Source organism: Myotis yumanensis, unplaced genomic scaffold, assembly GCF_028538775.1.
Source record: "Myotis yumanensis isolate MYYU_CA2020_CCGP unplaced genomic scaffold, mMyoYum1.0.hap1 SCAF_12, whole genome shotgun sequence".
Taxonomy (NCBI): Eukaryota; Metazoa; Chordata; class Mammalia; order Chiroptera; family Vespertilionidae; genus Myotis; species Myotis yumanensis.
Window position 1 is genome coordinate 30706719 of NW_027223763.1, and position 21775 is coordinate 30728493.

General features: G+C 40.5%; 1 protein-coding gene across 4 annotated transcripts in view; it reads left to right on the plus strand.

Annotated features, from left to right (window-relative positions):
* RIGI (RNA sensor RIG-I) overlaps positions 1–21466 on the plus strand; it is a 58517-nt gene extending 37051 nt beyond the window's left edge. For all 4 annotated transcript variants that reach the window (XM_070431386.1, XM_070431385.1, XM_070431384.1 and 1 more), the window contains exons 11-18: positions 2548–2705; positions 4050–4185; positions 5037–5185; positions 8840–8930; positions 11580–11750; positions 13112–13263; positions 19958–20101; positions 20793–21466. In XM_070431386.1, coding sequence (XP_070287487.1) covers positions 2548–2705; positions 4050–4185; positions 5037–5185; positions 8840–8930; positions 11580–11750; positions 13112–13263; positions 19958–20101; positions 20793–21089 — 1298 coding nt within the window. In that variant the 3' untranslated portion in view covers positions 21090–21466. The remainder of the gene's footprint in view (positions 1–2547; positions 2706–4049; positions 4186–5036; positions 5186–8839; positions 8931–11579; positions 11751–13111; positions 13264–19957; positions 20102–20792) is intronic.
* The last annotated feature ends 309 nt before the right edge of the window (positions 21467–21775 follow it).

Sequence of the window (21775 nt, forward strand, 5' to 3'; positions counted from 1 at the left end):
AATGCCAAGACCTATCCAGAGGTTGACTTTCTTGATTATAGATTATTCAAGAACCTTCCAAGTCCTCCTTTATTTTCTGTTGCTTTTTGTCCCTTTGTAAATCCAAAGTGAATGCAGGACAACACACCTGAAATATATTACATGTAAATCAGTTCATTGCTCTTTTGACTTCCAAATTAGCTTTCTGTCCTGACTTCCTATTGTAGGAATGAAACCACCATTCCTCTATGGCTCAGATTCAAGCCTAGAGGTGACCTTTGATCCTTCTTCTTTTGAGGCTCTCTCATGAAGTCACCAAGTTCTGTTCTTCTCCTCATTATCCACTCATTCATTCACCAGAGATTATTGTGCCAGGTACTGTGGTAGAGATGGAAACAGCAAGATCAAAGACATAGTCCCCACCCTCCGGGAGCTCACAGTGAAACAGTGAGAATCAGATGCGAGTAGTTTCCATGGGACCGGGCAGCGTCACACGCTGGGTGCCGTAAGAGCACATGGGAACAGGACTGGGCTGCGGGGAAGGCTTCCTGGGACAGATCTAGAAGTCAGCCAGGTTAAGAAGGAGAGACAGCTACATGAGATCGAAAGGCATTAGGCATGGAAGGAAGAGAGAGTGCAGTGAGTTTTAAAAAGTACAAGCTTTTCATGATAATTTTACTTATATATTACATATTTTTTCATGGTAATTTTAACATGTGAGTAAGGAGTGAGGCTAAAGGGAGAGGCAGGGGGTAGACAGGGAAGGGCCTGGTAGGCCAAGCTGAGTTTAAATTGTTCCCTAAAAGCATGGGAAGCAGCTGAAGATTTTGATGTGATAAGGATACCAGTGAGGGAAGAGGACCGGAGGCTGTGGAGATGCGTGGTGAGGGAGGAGGCTTGTGCAAAGCACTGCAAACAGGAAGTGTTCAGACTTAATGGCTAACTGGATTTGGGTGGGAGGGAGAGAGGAAGGGAGTGAAAGATTTCCCCACAGGCTTCTCGCTTGGGCACCTGTGCATATGCCTGTGAGTGGTATTGGTTCTAGAACTAGGAGCAGCTTTGGCAGGCACAGGGTGAGTTGAGAGTTTGGGAGACAATTGAATTTCTAATGTCTGCAAGGTATCTCATGGTGTCTCACCTTCTCTCACACTTGTTCTGCTTCTCTGTTCTTTTACAGCTTGATTTAGGGCTTTTTCTAATAGCCTTCTAGCTGGTTGCCCACCTTCACTCTCTCTTCCATCCATTCCCTCCCCCATTGCCTGGCTAGTCTTCCTGAAGTACCAGTCTTACCGCATCCGTGTCCTGCTTGAATCCCTTTGCTACAGGCAAAACCCTCCAGGTCTCTCCCTTGACAGTCTGAGTCCTGCCTGCACAACCTGGTTCTACTTCTTTCCACTTTTACCTTCCACTCCTTCCCCGACTAAATTTTTTGATTTAGCCTTGAACATGCTCACTCATTTGTTTGTTCATTCAGTGTTGGCAAGGTGCTGGGTGATGGGAATACACTGTGGACCCTGAGACACAGCTCCTGCCTTCATGGCATTTCCAGTGTAACAGTAAAACCAGAATTAGGAAGTAATAAAAATAAAGCAACTGGATGGGGTGGGTGGGTGGTGGGATAAGGGTGTTTCAGGCGGGGGAACAGCATGGACTGAGCCTGGGAGAGTAGAGAGTGGGGACTCACATCAGTCCTGTAAATGCAGGGAGGGGCGTGTATAGAGATGAGGATCAGAAGCAGGGAGGGCTGGGTCACAGAGGACCTGTCTGAAGCAATGGGATAACAGTTCCTCACCTTCAGTTTGGAAACTCCCTCTAACTGCTGAGTGAGGAATGGGTTGGAGGGAATCCGGGGAGAAGTGGGGAGACCAGTTAGGAGGCCATGGTATCATCCAGGAGTGTTATGACGTGGTCTGACCTGGGGACGGGGCTTGAATTTCTACCTTCTTATTCCCTCCATCTCTAATATCCTACCTCCTCCTTTTTGCCAGTCCAAATCCTGTCAACTGTTCATTTCTGGATTGCTTGGCTCATATTTTTACTAGACTTTCTTTTTTTAGAGCAGTTTTAGGTTCATAGCATAATTGAGCAGAATGTACAGAGATTTCCCATATACCTCCCTGACCACAGCCTTGCTTATTTTCATGCTTCCCCAAGTTCAGTAAATACTTGTTGATTCATGTAGTTTACTGCTGGCCACCTCTTTGTAGTTGGCCTGGGGAAGAAGCATGTCAAGGCCACTTGTCTCAGAAGCCTCTTTTCTTCCTTTTATTTAAAAAGAGGAACATTTTAGCCCAGAAATAGAGCTCTTCCTGTGAATTTTATTGCACTGTGCTCTTCCCCGGGAGCCCTGAGAACTGACTGTTCCTAGAGTCACTCGCAGACTGAGCTACCGGAGGACAGGGCTGGGTGTCCCTCCTCCTTTACCGAGGCCCCAGCTCCTGCACAGAGCCCGGACTGCTGAACCCTGACCACTCTGTGAACAGAATAAGAAAGAAAATTAGAGGGTAAGGCATGCTTAGAACCTGAAATGACTGACATATGACACAATGAAAAACTTTTTCTTTCCAGAAAACTTATCTCAGATTCAAAACAGGAATTTTGGAACACAGAAATATGAACAGTGGATCGTTGCAGTTCAGAAAAAGTGCGCGGTGCTGCACCTGCCAGACAAAGACAAGGAGAGCAGGATTTGTACAGCGCTGTTTTTGTACACTTCACATCTGCGGGTACGTTGCTTCTTTGGAAAGGCATATTTTATTTTTTATCTATTGATGAGAGAGAGAGAGAGAGAGAGAGAGAGAGAGAGAGAGAGAGACATTGAGTTGTTGTTCCACTTACTTATGCATTCTTTGGTCAATTCTTGTATGTGCCCTGACCTGGGATCAAACCCACAACCTTGGCATATTGGGATGATTCTCTAACCAACTGAGCTACCCGGCCAGGGCTAGTCAGGCATATTTTAGTTGTAGCACCTACTGGGAGCTGTGCTATGGCAGCCGAGGAGGGAACATCAATTTTTCATCCTGCCCCCACTGCTCATATAGGAACTTTCCAGAAGATTCTTATGAAGCAGACTCCAAAAATTACCCCATTCAGCATCGTCTTTGTCTCCTTTCTGAACTTAACACTGGAGGCAATAGGGTGGACAAGGGAGGCTCTAGGCCAGTGATGGCGAACCTATGACACGCGTGTCAGAGGTGACATGCGAACTCATTTTTTTGGTTGATTTTTCTTTGTTAAATGGCATTTAAATATATAAAATAAATATCAAAAATATAAATCTTTGTTTTACTATGGCTGCAAATATTAAAAAATTTCTATATGTGACACGGCACCAGAGTTAAGTTAGGGTTTTTCAAAATGCTGACACGCCGAGCTCAAAAGGTTCGCCATCACTGCTCTAAGCTGTGCCTTCAGTATTCCCATGATTGACACAATTAGGAAAAGTTGGGTGAGGATGAACATTACTGGTGACAGCCATCCTTAAAGTTCAGTACGAGACTCCTGTTGCCCTATCCTGAAACATGTATTCCTACCTCGGATAGAGCCACATGTGCACAGGAAGATACGGATATTTTAGGATACACTCAACCAGAATGCATTTATAGAATTTTAATGAACGTAATATTTGGTGTAGGTGGTCAAGCGCCATCATTCTGAGCAGGCGCAATCACCATTCAGTGATGACTTTAGATGTATAAAGGGATTGAGTTGAATGTCTGAATTTTGAGGCAGATTGATAGGGAAGTTGATTTGCTTTTAGTCTTTGACATGCATTTTTCTTGTAATTTTCTTTTTCTCTTCCAAGGTAGACCTCTAGAATCCAAAGTGATCCTAATTAATTATTGATTCTAGCTAACTGAGAATTTTTGGAAACAGTATTTGATTCCAAGATTTCACTAAGTACCATAAGGGACTGTTCATTTAAAAAAAAAACTAAGTTGGAACATATTTGAGAAAAGTTTATTCTTAAAATTAATTCCATGCCAAGTTACAGCTCATTGAACTTAAGTACAGCAGATGTGTTGGACGTTAGAAATACATTGAAACTTCGTTTTCATTTTAAACAGAAATTTAATGATGCCCTCCTTATCAATGAGCATGCACGGACGAAAGATGCTCTGGATTACTTGAAAGACTTCTTCAGCAATGTCCGCTCAGCAGGATTTGATGAGATAGAGCAAGATCTCACTCGCAGATTTGAAGGTGGGTGGTGTTTCCGGAGGAGGAAGCCATGCAGCCTGGTGCCTGCAGTGATAGCATAATTGTGCGGCATTGTATTTAGCATTTGGTGATGCTCAGGCAGAATGTTGTCCTGGGCTTACGCAGATGGCCGGACCATGGAGCTTCAGTGAAGTCTGGTACTAAAGGAAAGAACCTGTGGCTTACCCTAGTTCCAATTTTGAAGAAGGAAAAATAGTAGGACTTGCAAAGGACATATTTCATGGAAATAGTTAATAGTAGCATATTTTGATTTTACTTTCAGTAATTTTATAAAGGTTTACAAACTACAAAAAAGTGTTTTAATGATATTAAAAATACTGTAATTTATATATACTTCTATGTAAAGAGGAAAACCAAAATGGTTCATAATCCCATCTCCCTCATATTAAGAAAAATATAGGAAGATATTAAATGAAAAGTAAGGCTTCCTTCTCCCTCTCCCCTGTTTTTCCCCCAAAGGTAATTGCTGTTAATAATTTGGGGGGAAATGGGGAAAAAAAGGAGACATATGTACTACTATTTGTAATACTTTAAACAGTAAAATAAAATTTAAAAAAAATAATTTTGGGGGGGGCCTATACTGAAGTATTTACTTAAACGTATGTGTAACCCAGTGATGTGCTGCTAAACATTGAACAACCAGCTCTTCGGGGGGCAAACAAAATATATGCATTTATTTGTGTATTTACTAGTAATGTATGCATTCAATTGGTGGTTTTCACTTATACAATTCTGGTCAGATTAAGAGATTAACGGAACTATAGCTGAAAGTGCCAGTGTGTTCTAAATTTCTAGAATTTATAAGTCGTTTACAAAACGTTCTCCTTTTGCAGAAAAGTTGCAAGAACTAGAGAGCATTTCTATGGATCCCAGCAACGAGAACCCTAAACTGAAGGACCTCTGCTTCATCTTGCAAGAGGAGTACCACTTAAACCCAGAGACCAGAACCATTCTCTTTGTGAAAACCAGAGCACTTGTGGATGTAAGCTTCTTTCTCCTTGTGGATAACAAATTGAGCAGTACCATTTTATTGAAAAGATTGTCTTTTCTTTACTTCACTGTTGTAATTACTCTAGTTTATAATGATGTCTTGAAACCTTTATATGTTTTTTATTCTTTTCATTGATTTAAAAATTTTTTTTATTTTTTTATTTTTATTTTTCGCTTAAAGTATTACAAAGGGTATTACATAAGTGTCCTTTTTTCCCCCCCGCCCTTGACAAGCCCCTGCCCTCCCTTACCCCCCAGTGTCTTATGTCCATTAGTTATGGTTATATGGGTGCATACAAGTCCTTCGGTTGATCTCTTACTCCCCTCCCTCCGGTCCCCCAACCCTCCCTGGCCTTCCCACTGCAGTCCGACAATCAGTTTGAGGCAGCTCTGCCACTGGATTTAAAAAATTTTTAACCATTCTATGGGTATGTAGTGATATCTCACTAGGGTTTTAATTTGCATTTAACTAATAACTAATACTATTTAACATTTTTCATATACTTATTAGCTATCCACACATCTTTTTTGGTGAAGTGTCTGGTCACATTTTTTGCCCATTTAAAAATGGGTGTAGCTGGATTGTTTATCATGTTATTTTTTAAAAAATATATATTTTTATTGATTTCAGAGAGGAAGGAAGAGGGAAAGAGAGATAGAAACATCATAATGAGAGAGAATCAAGGATCGGCTGCCTCCTGCAAGTCCCCCACTGGGGATCGAGCCCACAACCTGGGCATGTGGCCTTGACCGGAATTGAACCTGGGACCTTTCAGTTCACAGGCCAACGCTCTATCCACTGAGCCAAAGCGGCTAGGGCTTATCATGTTATTTTTGAGTGATCTTGTATTCTGACAAAAAGTCCTCTGTTGGGAACGTGATTTGAAATTTTTTCTTCTGGTCTTCTCATTCTCTTAACAGTATCTTTTACAGATGGAAAGTTTTAACTTTTGATGAGGTCCAGTTAATCAATGTGTTCTTTTTGTGGATGGAGCTTTTGGTATTGTATCTAAGAGCACTTTGCTCACCCACAACCACAAAGGTTTTCTCTGTGTTATCTTCTAGAAGCTTTTACATTTTATGGTTAGCTCTCCAATCCACTTTGAGGTATGGGTTGAGATGCTTTTTTTTTCTTTTTGTGTGTGAACATCCAGTTATTCCAGCACTGTATATTAAGAAGACTATTCTTTCTCCATTGAATTGTCTTTGTAACTTTAAAAAAAATCAGTTGACTGTATTTATGTGGATCTATTTCTGGATTCTCTATTCTGCTCCATTTATCTATATGTCTGTCCTTTCACCCATCCCACACTGTCTTTTTTTTTTTTTTTTTTTTAATATTTTATTGATATTTTACAGAGAGGAAGGGAGAGAGATAGAGAGTTAGAAACATCGATGAGAGAGAAACATCGATCAGCTGCCTCCTGCACATCCCCCACTGGGGATGTGCCTGCAACCCAGGTACATGCCCTTGACCGGAATCGAACCTGGGACCTTTCAGTCCGAAGGCCGACACTCTACCCACTGAGCCAAACCGGTTTTGGCTGTCTTTTTTTTTTAATACTAGATTTATTTATAGGTAATCTTCATTCCTTAGAGTTTATCCATATAAATTATATAGTACTACTTTGTTTAGTATATTTACAGAGTAATGCAACTATCACCAAAATCTAATTTTAGAATATTTCAATCTCCCCACAAAGAAAGTCCCCACTCATTTGCAATCACTCCTCATCAAAATTCTACAGAGTCCTAAGTAATCGCTTATCACTTTCTGTCTCTATAGATTTGCCTATTCTGGACATTTCATGTAGATAAAACCGGAAAATAGTGGACCTTTGTGACTGTTTTCATTTTACTTAATTCTTTTGCATAATGTTTTTGAGATCTATCTGTGTTGAAACAGAAGTAAATTGTCCATTTTTTATTGTTATACATCCCACACTGTCTTGATTGCTATAGCTTTATAGTAAGTCTTGAAATCAGCTAGTATGAGTTCTCTAACTTTTTCTTTTCTTTGAAATTGTTTTAGCTGTCTTTCTTTGTCTTTCCATTTATATTTTAGAATCACCTTGTCCACATCTATGAAAAAGTCTACTTGGGATCTCTTTTGGGATTGCATTGAATCTACAAACAAAATTAGGGAGAAATGACATCTTAATAATGTCGAGTCTTCCAATCCATGACCATAGTACATTTCTTCATTTATATAGGGATTCTATATTAGTTACCTATTGCTGACAACAAATTGCCCTCCCCAAAAAACTTAGTGACTGGGAACAACAAACATCTATTATCTTACAATATCTATGGGTCAGGAAGCGGAAACAACTTAACTGGGTGGTTCTGGCTCAGCGTCTCATGAGGCTGCAGTGAGGTGTTGGCCATGGCTGCAGTCATCTCAGGGCTTGAATTGGGAGGATCAACTTCCACCTCACTGAGATGTCTATTGGCAGCATCGGGAGATGTGCTGCTTTTTTTTAAAATAATTTTTATTGGTTTATCTCCATTCAGATAGGAATGGAGAGTGAGAGAGATAGAAACATCAATAATGAGAAAGACTTATTGATCAGCTGCCTCCTATAGTCCCACACTGGGGACTGGGCCTGCAACCCAGGCATATGCCCTGACCAGGAATCGAACCGTGACCTCCTGGTTCATAGGTTCACACTCAACCACTAAGCCACGGCCAGCCAGGCAGAAGATGTGCTTCTAAGTCAGGGGTGGGCAAACTTTTTGACTCGAGGGCCACAATGGGTTCTTAAACTGGACTGGAGGGCCGGAACAAAAGCATGGATGGAGTGTTTGTGTGAACTAATATAAATTCAAAGTAAACATCATTACATAAAAGGGTACGGTCTTTTTCTTTTTTTAGTTTTATTCATTTCAAACGGGCCGGTCTCGGGCCGTAGTTTGCCCACGGCTGTTAAGCTCACTCACTTGGGCCTCTCCACAGGCTGCTTGGTAGCTGGCTTTCCCTGAGTGAGTGATCCAAGGATGAGGAAGAATGCCTAATATGGAGTCACAGTCATTTTATAACTTCAACTGGGAAGTGATACCTCATCATATCTGTCCTATTTTATTAATTAGAAGCAAGTTAATAAGTTCAATTCATACTTGAGGGGAAGGGACACAAGGATCTGAATACCAGGGGAAACGGATCGTTGAGGGCTACCTCCGATGCCACCTACCACATCTTTTTTGGTTCCTTTTATCAGTGTTTTGTTGTTTTCAGCATACAGATTCTGCACGTATTTTGTTAGACTTATACCTTAGTATTACTTTTTAATGCTGTTGTAAATGGTTCTTTTGTCCGTTGCTGGTATATAGAAATACAACTGATTTCTGTCTACTGATCTTGTGTCCTAGATCTTGCTAAACTCACTTTTTTATTTCACATGCCCACTTTCAATCTAAACTTTGCTTTTATCACTAAAAATATCTTCGATGACAAAGATTTGTACCTTTATGGTTAATAATTGCATAGAATTCCATTCTAAGAGGCAGTTTTCTTAGATTTATCAATCTGAAAACTGTCTGTATACTAACTTAACATGTTTTTTTCCTTCTTGCATATACTTCAGTATTGAATTAATACAGATGGCATACAAATTGGGCCTAACTGAAAATTGCTTTTCGTTTTCAGGCTTTAAAGAAATGGATTGAGGAAAATTCTAACCTCAGCTTTCTAAAGCCTGACATATTGACTGGACGTGGCAAAACAAGTCAGAACATAGGTATTTATATATGGTATACTATATATAAGAATATATGTAATCTATTGAATCTTTTTTATGTTTGTGTCAGGGTTCAACTAAAGAAACAAAACCAGTAGGAGATTTCATATATATATATATATATATATATATATATATATATATATACACACACACACATACATATACACACATACACACACTCACACACACACACACACATAGAGATATGTGCATATACATACACACAGGGATTTATTACAAGGTACTGGCATACACAATTGTACTGGCAAAACATGTCTGAGGTCTGCAGGGTAGGTGGTCAGGAGCAGGCTGGAACCCCATAGCCATGAGCTATTTGAAGTCCTGAGCTCAGGAAATACCTAAACCAGTGATGGCGAACCTTTTGAGCTCGGTGTGTCAGCATTTTGAAAAACCCTAACTTAACTCTGGTGCCATGTCACATATAGAAATTTAAATTTTTTGGTATTTGCAACCATAGTAAAACAAAGATTTCTATTTTTGATATTTATTTTATATATTTAAATGCCATTTAACAAAGAAAAAGCAACCAAAAGAATGAGGTTGTGTGTCACCTCTGACACGCGTGTCATAGGTTCGCCATCACTGACCTAAGCCCTTTTCTAATACTAATACCTAATCAGTATTATTGATTAGGTTAGGCCCACCTAGGGTGAAGCCCCTGTTGATTCCCTTAATGTCAACTGATTAAGAACTTTAATTACAACTGCAAATCCCATTAGGGACTGTAGTTCAGCCTAGGCAAGTTGACATCAAAAGGCCATCACATGCTCACATGCCAGAAAGTTACAGACATTGCCTCTTCCCATTCTTTTTTTTACATATTGTTTGAGCATGTCACTCTTCTGCTCAACCAGTAGATTAACTGGAAGTAGAAATGCTCTGTTTCTGCTTTTTTGTTCTTTAAACTATAGATGCTTTTGTGTGTATTATATACTTTGAGTTTAAAAAAATAGTCCAAGTAGACAAGCCTGAACTCTAGCGAGGGTGGTCAGAGGAGGTAAGGCTGCCTCTGTGGTTATCCAGGAGGAGCCAGGTGACCAGCAATGCCAGCTCCTCTCTGTTCCTCCTCTTTAGTGTTATGTTAAGCAGTTCCCACCCTGTCAGTCCTCAATCATCACCCTTGCACTTCCCCCTTATACAAATTTTAAATTCCGTGACTCTAAAGGGCAAATTCAGATTTTGAAAATTTGGCATACCAAATGAAGTCCAACACCACAGATTCTTTTTTTTAAATTCTTTATTGTTTAAAGTATTACATATGCCCCTCCCCCCCCCCATTGACCTCTCCCCAGCCACTCCCAACCCCCCAGCACACGCCCTCACACCGCTACTGTCTCTATCCATTGGTTATGCTCATATTCATGCGTACAAGTCCTTTGGTTAATCTCTCACCCCGCCCCACTCCCCTGCTTTCCCTTTGAGGTTGGATAATCTGTTAGATGGTTCTATGACTCTGGCTCTATTTTTGTTCATCCGTTTATGTTCATTATATTCCACAAATGAGTGTGATCATGTGATATTTATCTTTCTCCAGCTGAACACCACAGATTCTTGTGGTCAAAGTCCTTTACCATCTGACTCCAACATGAGTCCTATATGATTTTCCACCTTTGTTATTTCCCCACAAATAAACACTCAGAAAATATTTTCTTATTTGTTTCCTCAGTTATTCATCCATCCAGCCACATTTATTTAGAACTTAGCCGGTCATTGTGCTTCTGCCAGACAGCCTTCCACATTCCCACAGCATCCATTCTGCCTCCACTTCATTGCTCGTCACATGGAACTATAGCTTCCTATTATACCCCTCTTCCTCAAACTATGAGCTCCTTGTAGGTAAAAGTGGACCTTTAACCATTGTATTCTTATCTGACAAACCATAATGCCGAATAAATGTTTGATGAACAAATGAATGAAATTAATGAAGTATGATGTCTGTCTTGAAGTTGTTTTGTCCTTCACAAAGTATATCTCAAGATTTTGACAGCCGATATACTAGGAAAGAAATGGAACTTTTATAAATTCTATTAACTCTAAAGTGGGGATCACTGAAGTTCTTTCTCCTCTCATTATATCAGTGGCTGAGAACTGCTCACTCTTAGGATCCTAGACTTAAAAATTCAAGGCCAGGTTCTGCTGCAAGCTAGCCTGTCAGTTATCATAGTTCCCAAAGCCTCAAGGTCCTCATCTGTGAAGGGGAATGGTGACACCTGCCACGCCAACCTAAGAGAGCTTTGTGAGGTTCCCGTGAGTAAGTAGATGAAAATGTTTTGTCAGCTGTAAACTCCTATACACTTGCAAAGGTATTACGATTAGTTAATATATTTTTTTAATCAATATTTGTTTTGAGACAACACAACTAAAGCCACACAGCTGGTAAATGCCGCCGCTGGAATTTGAACTCAGGCAGTGTTGTGGCAGAGTCCAAGTTGCACCACCTTACATGTGCTCTCTCTAGCGATGATAGGATAGGCCCTACAGCGTGGGGTTGTTGAGAGATGATGAATACAAAGCACTTATCACAGTCCCTGGCATGCAGTAAGCATTCCATAGTTAATAGCTGCTTTTCTTCAAGGGTAAAATTCCCTCTTTGGTGAGTTGTAATGCCCTCTGACTCTGGCACAGGAATGACCCTCCCAGCACAGAAGTGTGTACTGGATGCATTCCGAGCCAGTGGCGATAAGAAGATTCTGATCGCCACCTCAGTTGCTGATGAAGGCATCGACATTGCGCAGTGCAATCTGGTCATCCTGTACGAGTACGTGGGCAATGTCATCAAAATGATCCAAACCAGAGGTGAGAGAAGCTTTGGTGCTGTTTTAAATGTCACCAATTTGTCTGACTTGTGAGTGTACCTGTCGTTCCGGCCTTTCTCAATTACTGAGTCCTGCTTGTGTGTTGCCAGTGGCACAGTGGACTCTGGTATCACTGCCCGAAAGGTGACTTACTGGGCCAGGATTGGGTGGCTACGGTTTTGTCCACTATTTTAATTCTTGTTCACAATGAAAACTGTGCACTTGGCCAACACTGATCGACATGTTTTTAGGATAATTCCCGTTGGTTTGGGGCTTTGGCAGTCGGCATGCACACCTCTCCTGGCTGTGCGTGTGGTGCCGCTGGGCCCGCTGGGTCCAAGGAGCTCTCTGTCCCACTTGCACCAGAGTCTCCTAACTAGTCTCTCTTCCTTTTTCAATTTCTGTAACAGCAGCTGCCACATTACCTTTCCTGGAAAAAGCTCTGAACGTGTCACTTCCCTGTATAGAAACTGCAGTGGTTCCCCAATTTTCTTGATGTTACAGAGTTGTGTTTTTTTAAATATATATATTTTTTATTTCAGAGAAGGGAGAGAGAGATAGAAACATCAATGATGAGAGAGAATCAATGATCGGCTTCCTCCTGCACACCCCCACTGCGGATGGAGCCCCCTGACTTGAAATCAAACTGTGACCTCCTGGTTCATAGGTCGACGCTCAACCACTTAGCCACACCAGCCAAGCTTGATGTTACAGAATTTTCAAATCGAGCACCCATTTATCTTTCCAATTCCTCCCCTTTATTCATGATTCACTTCCACCAACCTGACTCCATCTTTTCTCCTTGTTGAAGGAATTGCTCATGTACTGCTGCTGATGATCGTTTTACCTCCTCCTCCCTATCACCTGTCCCAAGTTCCCCCAGCTGTCAGTCATCTCTCTTTTGAACATCCGGAACTCTTTATGTCTTTCAGCACTTCTCATTTTCCACCTATATTCTTGTGGTTGTGAACATAGCTTATTTCCCCATTTCCTAGAGGGCTCCTGAGGGAGGATCTGTTATTATTCACCTGAGAGCCCTCACAGTGTCATCATGAGGATTCATGTTGGACTCTCTGTCAAGCAGTGTTTCCGATAGTGTGGCTGTCTGATCACACTGCAGCAGGGAGACTGCGAGGAAGCCAGTCTGTGGCGGGCTCCCAGTTCATCTGCGGGCCTAGCGGGCTGGTGCACACCCGCCTCTCGGTCTGTGCTCTAACGGCTCAGCTTCCCTGGAAAGCGGGATTCAGTTAACCAGAGTTGCACTTTAGGAATACCCCTTTCACTTTCCCCCTAGCTTACCTATGCTCAGATTCATCAGAGCTTTAAATCAAAGGCACCGAATGAAATATTTATTTTTGACAGGCAGAGGAAGAGCAAGAGGTAGCAAATGCTTTCTTCTGACTAGTAATGATGATGTAATTGAAAAAGAAAAAATAAACATATACAAAGAAAAAATGATGAATGACTCCATTCTAAGCCTCCAGGCATGGGATGAAACAGTATTTAAAAAAAAGGTAAGTCTTTTCATCTGTGCTACTCTTTCAGAATCTGGCCGTAAGTAACAGATAGAGAAGGTGGGGAAGGTTGGTTACTTTTTATCAGATGGCTGAGTGTTGCATTAGAACAATAAGTTTAATCTTAAAAATTTGTTCTGCAGTGAACATCTAGTTTATTTTGCTTTTTTTTTTTTAAATGTATTTTATTGATTTTTTACAGAGAGGAAGGGAGAGAGATAGAGAGTTAGAAACATCGATCAGCTGCCCCCTGCACATCTACTGGGGATGTGCCCGAAACCCAGGTACATGCCCTTGACCAGAATCGAACCTGGGACCTTTCAGTCCGCAGGCCGACGCTCTATCCACTGAGCCAAACCGGTTTCAGCATTGCTTTTAAGTCTCAATGAGATTAAAATATGTTTTATTAATGCTGATGCCCGAAGTTGTGCTTTTAGGTCTAAAAGGCAAACTGAGCTAGAATCGCTCTTCCATTGAGTTTATCTTGAGGACAATAACCTAACACTGCAAGACATAGTTTTTCTTGGTCTTTTCCTCAGATCTCTTTCCAACATCTGGAGTCCCCAGAGAAAAGCTCCCATTGCCCTGTGCAGGTGTTGGGTGTCTAATTGTAGAGGTGGATAATAATGTGTACTTTGGAGTGGATCACCTGTTCAGTTCAGCCTCTTGGTAGTAACCTTCATTTTATTGTAATTTCCTTTATAACTCAGAAGCATGGAACTAGGTGAGGGAAAATAGACGCACATGCACATGCACACTCAGACTTTCTCCAGACTCTGCAGAGATTTTCATCTCAGAACCTCTGGAAGCATCGAGCACTGGCGGGCCGGGGGAGAGCTTTCACATTAGAATCAGTGAAAGCTCCAGTTCTGCCACTTACAAGATGTATGACCTCAGGTCATTACTCTGTTTTTAAAATCATCAGTTTCCTCATTTGTAAAGTTGGGGAAATTTGTAAAGTATTAAACTCACAGAAGTTTTGGGGCTAAAATGAAATGTATGCATTGCTTAGCACAGTGCCTAGTATAAAATAAGTGCTAAAAAATAAGTCATTGGACACAAGTGTAAGGCATACTGTAACTTCAGAAAGATGAACCTTCCATTTCAGTAAACCAACTGCACAGTGGCCACAATTTTTAAAAAGTCATAATCTCTATGCTCAAAAAGTACTGAGAATCAGTGATGTAAAGCAAATTAACACTTATTTTAGGACAAAAATACAATTTTATGTTAGTGTTTACTCATTTTTAATAAACATTTATTCCTAAAGTTTGGAAACCAAGATATTTTAAAAACCCCTTTTACATATTTTCAGGAAGAATTGCTGGGGAATTCCTTAGTTTCTCTTAATTTTTTCCCATAATTTTACTGAGGGATAGGGTTTTTTAACTGAGCCACCTATGTAGGACATAAGGATGTTGCCAATAAAGGCCTTAAAACCATATTAGCTTTAATATGAAGTAATTTTTATCCCCTCCACAGGTGAGAAGCTACTTATTAGATTCATATGTGGCAGAAACAGTAGAGTAAAAGTCTAATAAGGTAGATGAAGGCTGGACCAGGCATGAACATTCTTTTGTAGCCAGAACATCAGGTCAAGCAGTGGAGTAAGGAGAAAATGGGCAACATATCTGTCGAATTGGGCTATTGCATAGCATTTAGGATCCGCCTAACACCCATAGAATGCAAATGGGCAGAGATGGTAAAGAATGAGAGGGAGCCCTGACCGGTTTGGCTCAGTGGATAGAGCGTCGGCCTGTGGCCTGAAGGGTCCCAGGTTCGATTCCGGTCAAGGGCATGTACTTGGTTGCGTGCACTTCCCCAGTAGGGGGTGTGCGGGAGGCAGCTGATCGATGTTTCTAACTATTCCTCTTCGTAAAAAATCAATAAAATATTTAAAAAAAAAAAAAAAAAAGAATGAGAGGGAATTCGGAACAAATGTAGCTGGTAGTCATTATGTGGCAGCTAGGAGCATGGAGTCTTGGCATCACCCCTATCCCATCGTAGAGGAAGGCTTTGCTTTCAGAGGCTTAGTGGAACAACCTTATATTCTTAAAACTAAAAGGAATTATGTTTCTTGAGGCGAGGCCCCTTTCTGTGTTGTTTTTTATTTTATTTTATTGTTGACAGTATTACAGATTTTGTGTTGTTTTGATAAGAGCTTGGGATCTGAGCACCCTGGTCCCTGCATATTGGCGTTAATGGGAGGAAGAAACCGTGCAGAAGAGAGGGAAGAAACTCTTTAGGGCAGCACCAAGTAGATGGAGACTGTAAGCTTTGTCCACAGTTGCCTTGTCCATTGTCTGCATGCGGCCGACCTTCCTTAGAGCACTGTGGTCCCCAGGGAATCTCTGGTGACTCTGCAGCCATTTTAACATGTAGATGGTCCAGAGGTATCCAAGGACTGATTTCCTTGAGGGAAGCTTCAGGATTTGGGAGTGTTTAATTCTGGAGAAATAAGGTATAAAGGGCATTTTTCACAGTTGCTAGTTTGAAATTAAAATGAGGAAGCCCACTTTTCTTCCTCATGGAGTAGAGAATAAAATGCCAAAAAGAACTTCCAACGTGATGTGTACCCAGTACAGCACACAATCAGGGTTTTATGGTTTTGCTTTTTTCCACCTTAGTGCATGGAATTAAGCTTCTTCTACAATGGGTGGAAGGGAGAGGCAGTGAGCTATAAACTTAACTTGTGGTATTGGTTGAGCCTCTTTACCTGTTGAGTTTAAGTATAGCAGTAATAGTTTTAACTTACTGGGATTTACTGCCCATAGTAACATTTAAAATATTTGGGATTATTAGTATTTAACTGAATTTTAGTATATAACTGACTATAATTAGATATAAGTGCATTTTTAAAAATTGGATGCTTGATTTTATAGCTGACATTGTGGAAATCACCATGTTCTTTCTTTATGATGTTCTAAGACTCCTTCTTTTATCATTTCCTTCAGTTTAGAGAACTTCCTTTTGCCATTTTTTTTTTTAGGGAAATTCCACTGCTAAACAAATTTTCTTAGTTTCTGTTCATCTCAGATCGTCTTGATTTCCCCTTTATTTTTATTTAATTTTTAATTCTTATTTATTTCAGGAGAAGGAGAGATAGAACCATCAGTGATGAGAGAGAATCATTGATCGGCTGCCTCCTGCCCGCTCCCTCCCCTCTACCACCACTGGAGATTGAACCCGCAACCTGAGCATGTGCCCTTGACCAGAATCAAACCTGGGACCCTTCAGTCAGCAGGTTGATGCTCTATCCACTGAGCCAAACCGGCTAGAGCTCCCCTTTATTTTTGAAGAACATATGGTCTCTGATGAGGAATCTGCTGTCATTCAGATTGTTTTTCTTCTATAAGTAAGGTGTCACTTTTTTCAGGCTACTTTTAAGATTTTTTTTTTTCTATGTCTTTAGTCTTCAGAACTTGAATTATAATGTGCTTTGGTGTGGATTTCTTTGGATTTATCATGTTTGGTTTTTGTTCAGCTTTTTGAATCTGTAAGTTTATATTATGTTATGTTCAATTTGGGGAGTATTCAGCCATTATTTCTTCCAGTACTTTTTAGTTCTGCTCTCTTTCTCCTCTCCTTCCAGGACTCTCCTAAAGGTCCCTGGGGCTCTGTTCTTTATTTTTTTTTTCGTGCTCTATATTATTTCTGTTGTTCCAATTGAGTAATTTCTATCATTTTATGTTCCAGTTCACTGATTCTTTCCTTTGTCTCCTCTATTTTGCTGTTGAGCCCATTCACTGAGCTTTTTATTTTGGTTATTACATCTTTCAATTCTAATACATCCATTTGGATTTTTATGACTTCCATTTCTTCATTGAGCCTTTATAGTTTCTCATGTTTCAAGAGTGTTTCTGAGTACTCATTGAAGCATTTTTATCGTGGCTGCTTTAAAATCTTTCTGATAACTTCTGTCTTCTCAGTGGCGGTATCCATTGATTAACTTTTTTTTCATTCAGTTTGAGGTTTTTCTGTTTTTTGGTATGAAGAGTGATTTTTTTATTGAAACCCAGACCTTTTCATATTATATTAAGAGATTTGGGATCTTATTTAACCTTCTGTGTTAGCTGGCTTTTTCTGGCACCTTTCTGGCAGAGAAGACAGGGACATTATCTCATCACTGCTAGGTGGAAATAGAAGTCCAGGTTCCCTATAAGTTTTCTCTCTTGGGCCTCGACCAGCACATCTAGAGAGCGGACCAGTCCTGAGTAGGGGCGGCTGGGGATTGAGAAAAGGAAAAAAAGAAACAGACACAAAGACTTTAAGTAAAGCTGGGGCCAGGTGGGACACTGCCCTCAGATGGAGAGACAGTGACCCAGAGCTAGTGCAACACGTTTATTATATACAACATGATACCAGGAAGTTTTACTAGAGTTTAAGACAAAGGAAATTAGGTGAAGTCATGGTTAAAGATCAAGCTACAATTCTTCATTCTTTTGGCTTCTTTGTAATTGTCATTCCTGGCTGAGCCCAGATAATTGCATTCGTTCCTGGCCCTGAGTAAACTTAGATAATGAAACCCACCCCCAGACACCTGAGCTAAAGGTCAGGCTGACAACATACCTGCCTCTGGCAAGTATATTTCCAGGATGTGGCTCTGCTGACACCACTGGACTCAGCCAACAATCAGCTCATGCGCCTTCCCAGGCGCTCTCTACAGTTCCCTACTCAGCTTCTGTTGATACCAATGAGGGGGAGGCTTCTTGTTACTGCTGGGTGGAAGTGGGAGTTCTTGCTCCCCACATGGTCTCCAGTGACACCATAGGCAAGGGGAGGGGCGGCTACCATTAAGCAGGGATGAAAGTCCTAGCTCCCTACTTGGCCTTCTCTGACACCACCAGGTGAGTGGGCTAGGGCATTTCATTACAGCCCCACAAAGTGGAAATCTAGGTTCCCCACTCAGCCTTTGCTGCTATGGGTGGAAATTGGGTCACAGGGTTTTTTTTTTATTTGTTTTGTTTTATTCTTTGGTATTTGGCTGGAGTAGAATATTTCTTGGCTAAAAGTTTTCTGTCTTCTAGGCTGCCCCTTTCGTGGCCTTTTGGCTTGAGAGAATAAGCTTTTGTTGAGACTTTTAAAAAACATATATTTTTATTGATTTCAGAGAGAAGGGAGAAGGAGAGAGAGACTCTTGATCAGCTGCCTCCTGCACGCCCCCCACTGGGGATTGAGCCCACAACCCGGGCATGTGCCCTGACCGGGAATCGAACCGTGACTTCCTGGTTCATAGGTTGATGTTCAACCACTGAGCCACGCTGGTCTGGCTGTTGAAACTTTTTTTACCTGTGCCCGTAGGTATTTCTGGTTGCCAGTTTCTTCAGCTCCAGTCTAGGATATATGAGGTGAAAAACAACAACAAACAAACAGGGAACTTACTATCATAGGGTCCCAAGGTTCCTAGCTAGTCTGCCTTCCTCTCTTCACCCTTTAGATTTTAAATCTAAATCTCCTTACGTTTATTTTATTTATTTATTTTTAAAATATTTTTATTGACTTCAGAAAGGAAGGGAGAGGGAGAGATAGAAACATCAGTGATGAGAGAGAATCACTGATAGGCTGCCTTCTGCATGCCCCACATTGGGGATCGAGCCTGCAACTTGGGAATGTGCCCTGACCGGGAATTGAACCATGACCTCCTGGTTCTAGGTTGAAGCTTAACCACTGAGCCATGCCAGCTGAACTCCTTATGTTTATTTTAAATAAACATGGCCCTAGCCGGTTTGGCTCAGTGGATAGAGCGTTAGCCTGAGGACTGAAGGATCCCAGGTTCAATTCCAACCATGGGCACATGCCCAGGTTGCAGGCTTGATCCCCAGTAAGGGTCATACAGGAGGCAGCTGATCAATGATTATCTGTCATCATTGATGTTTTTTTCTCTCTCTCCCTCTCCCTTCCTCTCTGAAACCCATAAAAATATATTTTAAAAAATTTTTAAAAATAGCCAGAACCGGTTTGGCTCAGTGGATAGAGCGTCGGCCTGCAGACTCAGGGGTCCCGGGTTCGATTCCGGTCAAGGGCATGTACCTTGGTTGCAGGCACATCCCCAGTGGGGGGCGTGCAGGAGGCAGCTGATCAATGTTTCTCTCTCATTGATGTTTCTGGCTCTCTATCCCTCTCCCTTCCTCTCTGTAAAAAATCAATAAAATATATTTTTAAAAAATAATAAACATAAGTTGAACTTAGCCAAGGCCTAAATTTTGAAATATAATGCCGTCATACCATACATACATTTAATTTTACTGTAATTTGACAGTGCTCTCTGTGGTTGGAAGAGGAAAGAGGAGAAAACCAATTTGGATGGTGAGGGCTCTTCTGCCTGCTGTTTTCATTCAGTTGGGTTTATGCCTTGGAAGTGGGTGTAAATATGTCTGAAACAGTCCATATGTATCATATCTATTTGTGAAGGACATTTTAAGTTTTGCCGGCTACTAAAGTAGAAAGCATGGTTCATATGACTATTTTATGGACATCTTTAGTGCTCTATGGGCAACTTTGATGAGGAAATTAAAAGACCAATTGGAGGCCACAGTTAAACATTGACTGACAAAGAGTTAGGAGAACCAATAAAATTACCTATGGAATTTTTACAAAGTCACCAGGTACGACATGTTCATGGAAGTGTATGCAAAATGAATGATGTATATATACTTTAATTACATTTATGAGGTATTTCTTTTTTCTCATGTAGATTCACCAGATCCAGATTCATGAAAAATTCATCAGGGATAGTCAAGGAAAAGCAGAACCTGCACTTGATAAGAAAAATAAAAAACTGCTCTGCAGAAAGTGCAAAGCCTTTGCTTGTCATACAGCAGATATAAGAGTGATAGAGGTGAGCAGCCTTTTCCAAAGAATACTGGGTCATTTTTTAGCACTAATTAAAGCTTACTCACTACTGGTGAGATATTTATAAGAATGCCATACTTTATTTATAACTAATGTCATGGTCCATGCATTTTACAAAAGCTAAAAAGTTAAAAACACACACATACAACACCTTAATTTTAACAATAAAGAAATCATTTTAAAAATTGCTGCACAGCCACTTAATTAAATATTATGTAGCCATTAGAAATAAGGATATGCTAAATTCAGTGTGGTTCCCTGGATTAAATCTTAGAACAGATAAAAGGTTTTACTAGGAAAAAGGTAAAATCTATAGTTAATAGTAATTTGCTGATATTAACTTCTTAATTTGGACAAATGTACTATGTTATGTAAGATGTTAGTTAGCATTCAGGAAAGGTGAATTCAGGAATTCTCTGGACTACATTTGTAACTTATCTGTTAATCTAAAATTATTCCAAAGTTAGGTTTATTAAACAAAATGATTATGAAATTTATACAGAATAATGAAAAACTCCTTATAAACTAATGGTAAAGCAGAAAAATAATCAGGATACAAAATTACAAATATGCTATAATTATCGATGTGTGAAATAATAGCAGCGAACCGCTATCACTGTGAACTGGTTCTAATGTTCTTTTTTTTTTTTTTTTATGTTTGATCCCTTTATCCATAGGAATGCCATTACACTGTGGTTGGAGATGCTTTCAAGGAGTGCTTCGTGACTAAGGCACACCCCAGACCAAAGAGTGTGGGGATTTTTGAGAAGAAAGCAAAGGTATTCTGTGCCAGACAGAACTGCAGCCATGACTGGGGCATCCATGTGAAGTATAAGACATTTGAGATCCCAATCATAAAAATTGAAAGTTTTGTGGTGGAGGATATTGCAACTGGAGAGCAGAGACTGTATGCAAAGTGGAGGGACTTTCATTTTGAGAAGCTACCATTTGATCCTGCAGAAATGTCCAAATGACCTCAGGACCACAAGCTTCTACTACAGCCAATGGGTGATCGTGAGTGAAGAAGAAATTATCCCTAGTAGGCAGATCGCTTGTACCACATGAAGATATTTACCTAAGGCTTGTACTGTACTAAATATTTATCACTTTACTCACCTTCTGTTCATAGTTTTCAACAGTTTGTATGATATCATATACATAAAGCACATAGAAACGAATCAGACCCTCAATGATTCCTAGGCCAATAGAGCTCTAAGTACTTGGGACAAATTTTAAAACCTCACCTTGTTCTCTTTCTATTCTTCCCTTTGGAACCAACTGTCAGTGTATACCCAGTAGCCACTCAGTATGCATTAGAATAAATAAATGAATGGATGGAATGTTTTCCATACTTCCCTTTCTTTCCTTAACCTACTGTAAACCAGCTTTTGCCTTTAACAATCTACTGAAATTGTTCTTGTCAAGGTCACTAGAGACTCTGGCTGCCAAATTTATTGGGCACTTCTTAGTACTTCTCTCTGAACTCTGCTGCTTTGGGCCTTGTTGAGTATTCCTTTCTTGGAACTCTTTCTTGGCTTCCATCTTTTCTAGTTCTATCCCACTCTTTTCAATTGGTTCCTCTTTGCTAGTTCCTTGAATGTTGATAATTCCAAGGGTTCAACACACACACACATATATGTACATTGATGATGGTTACATA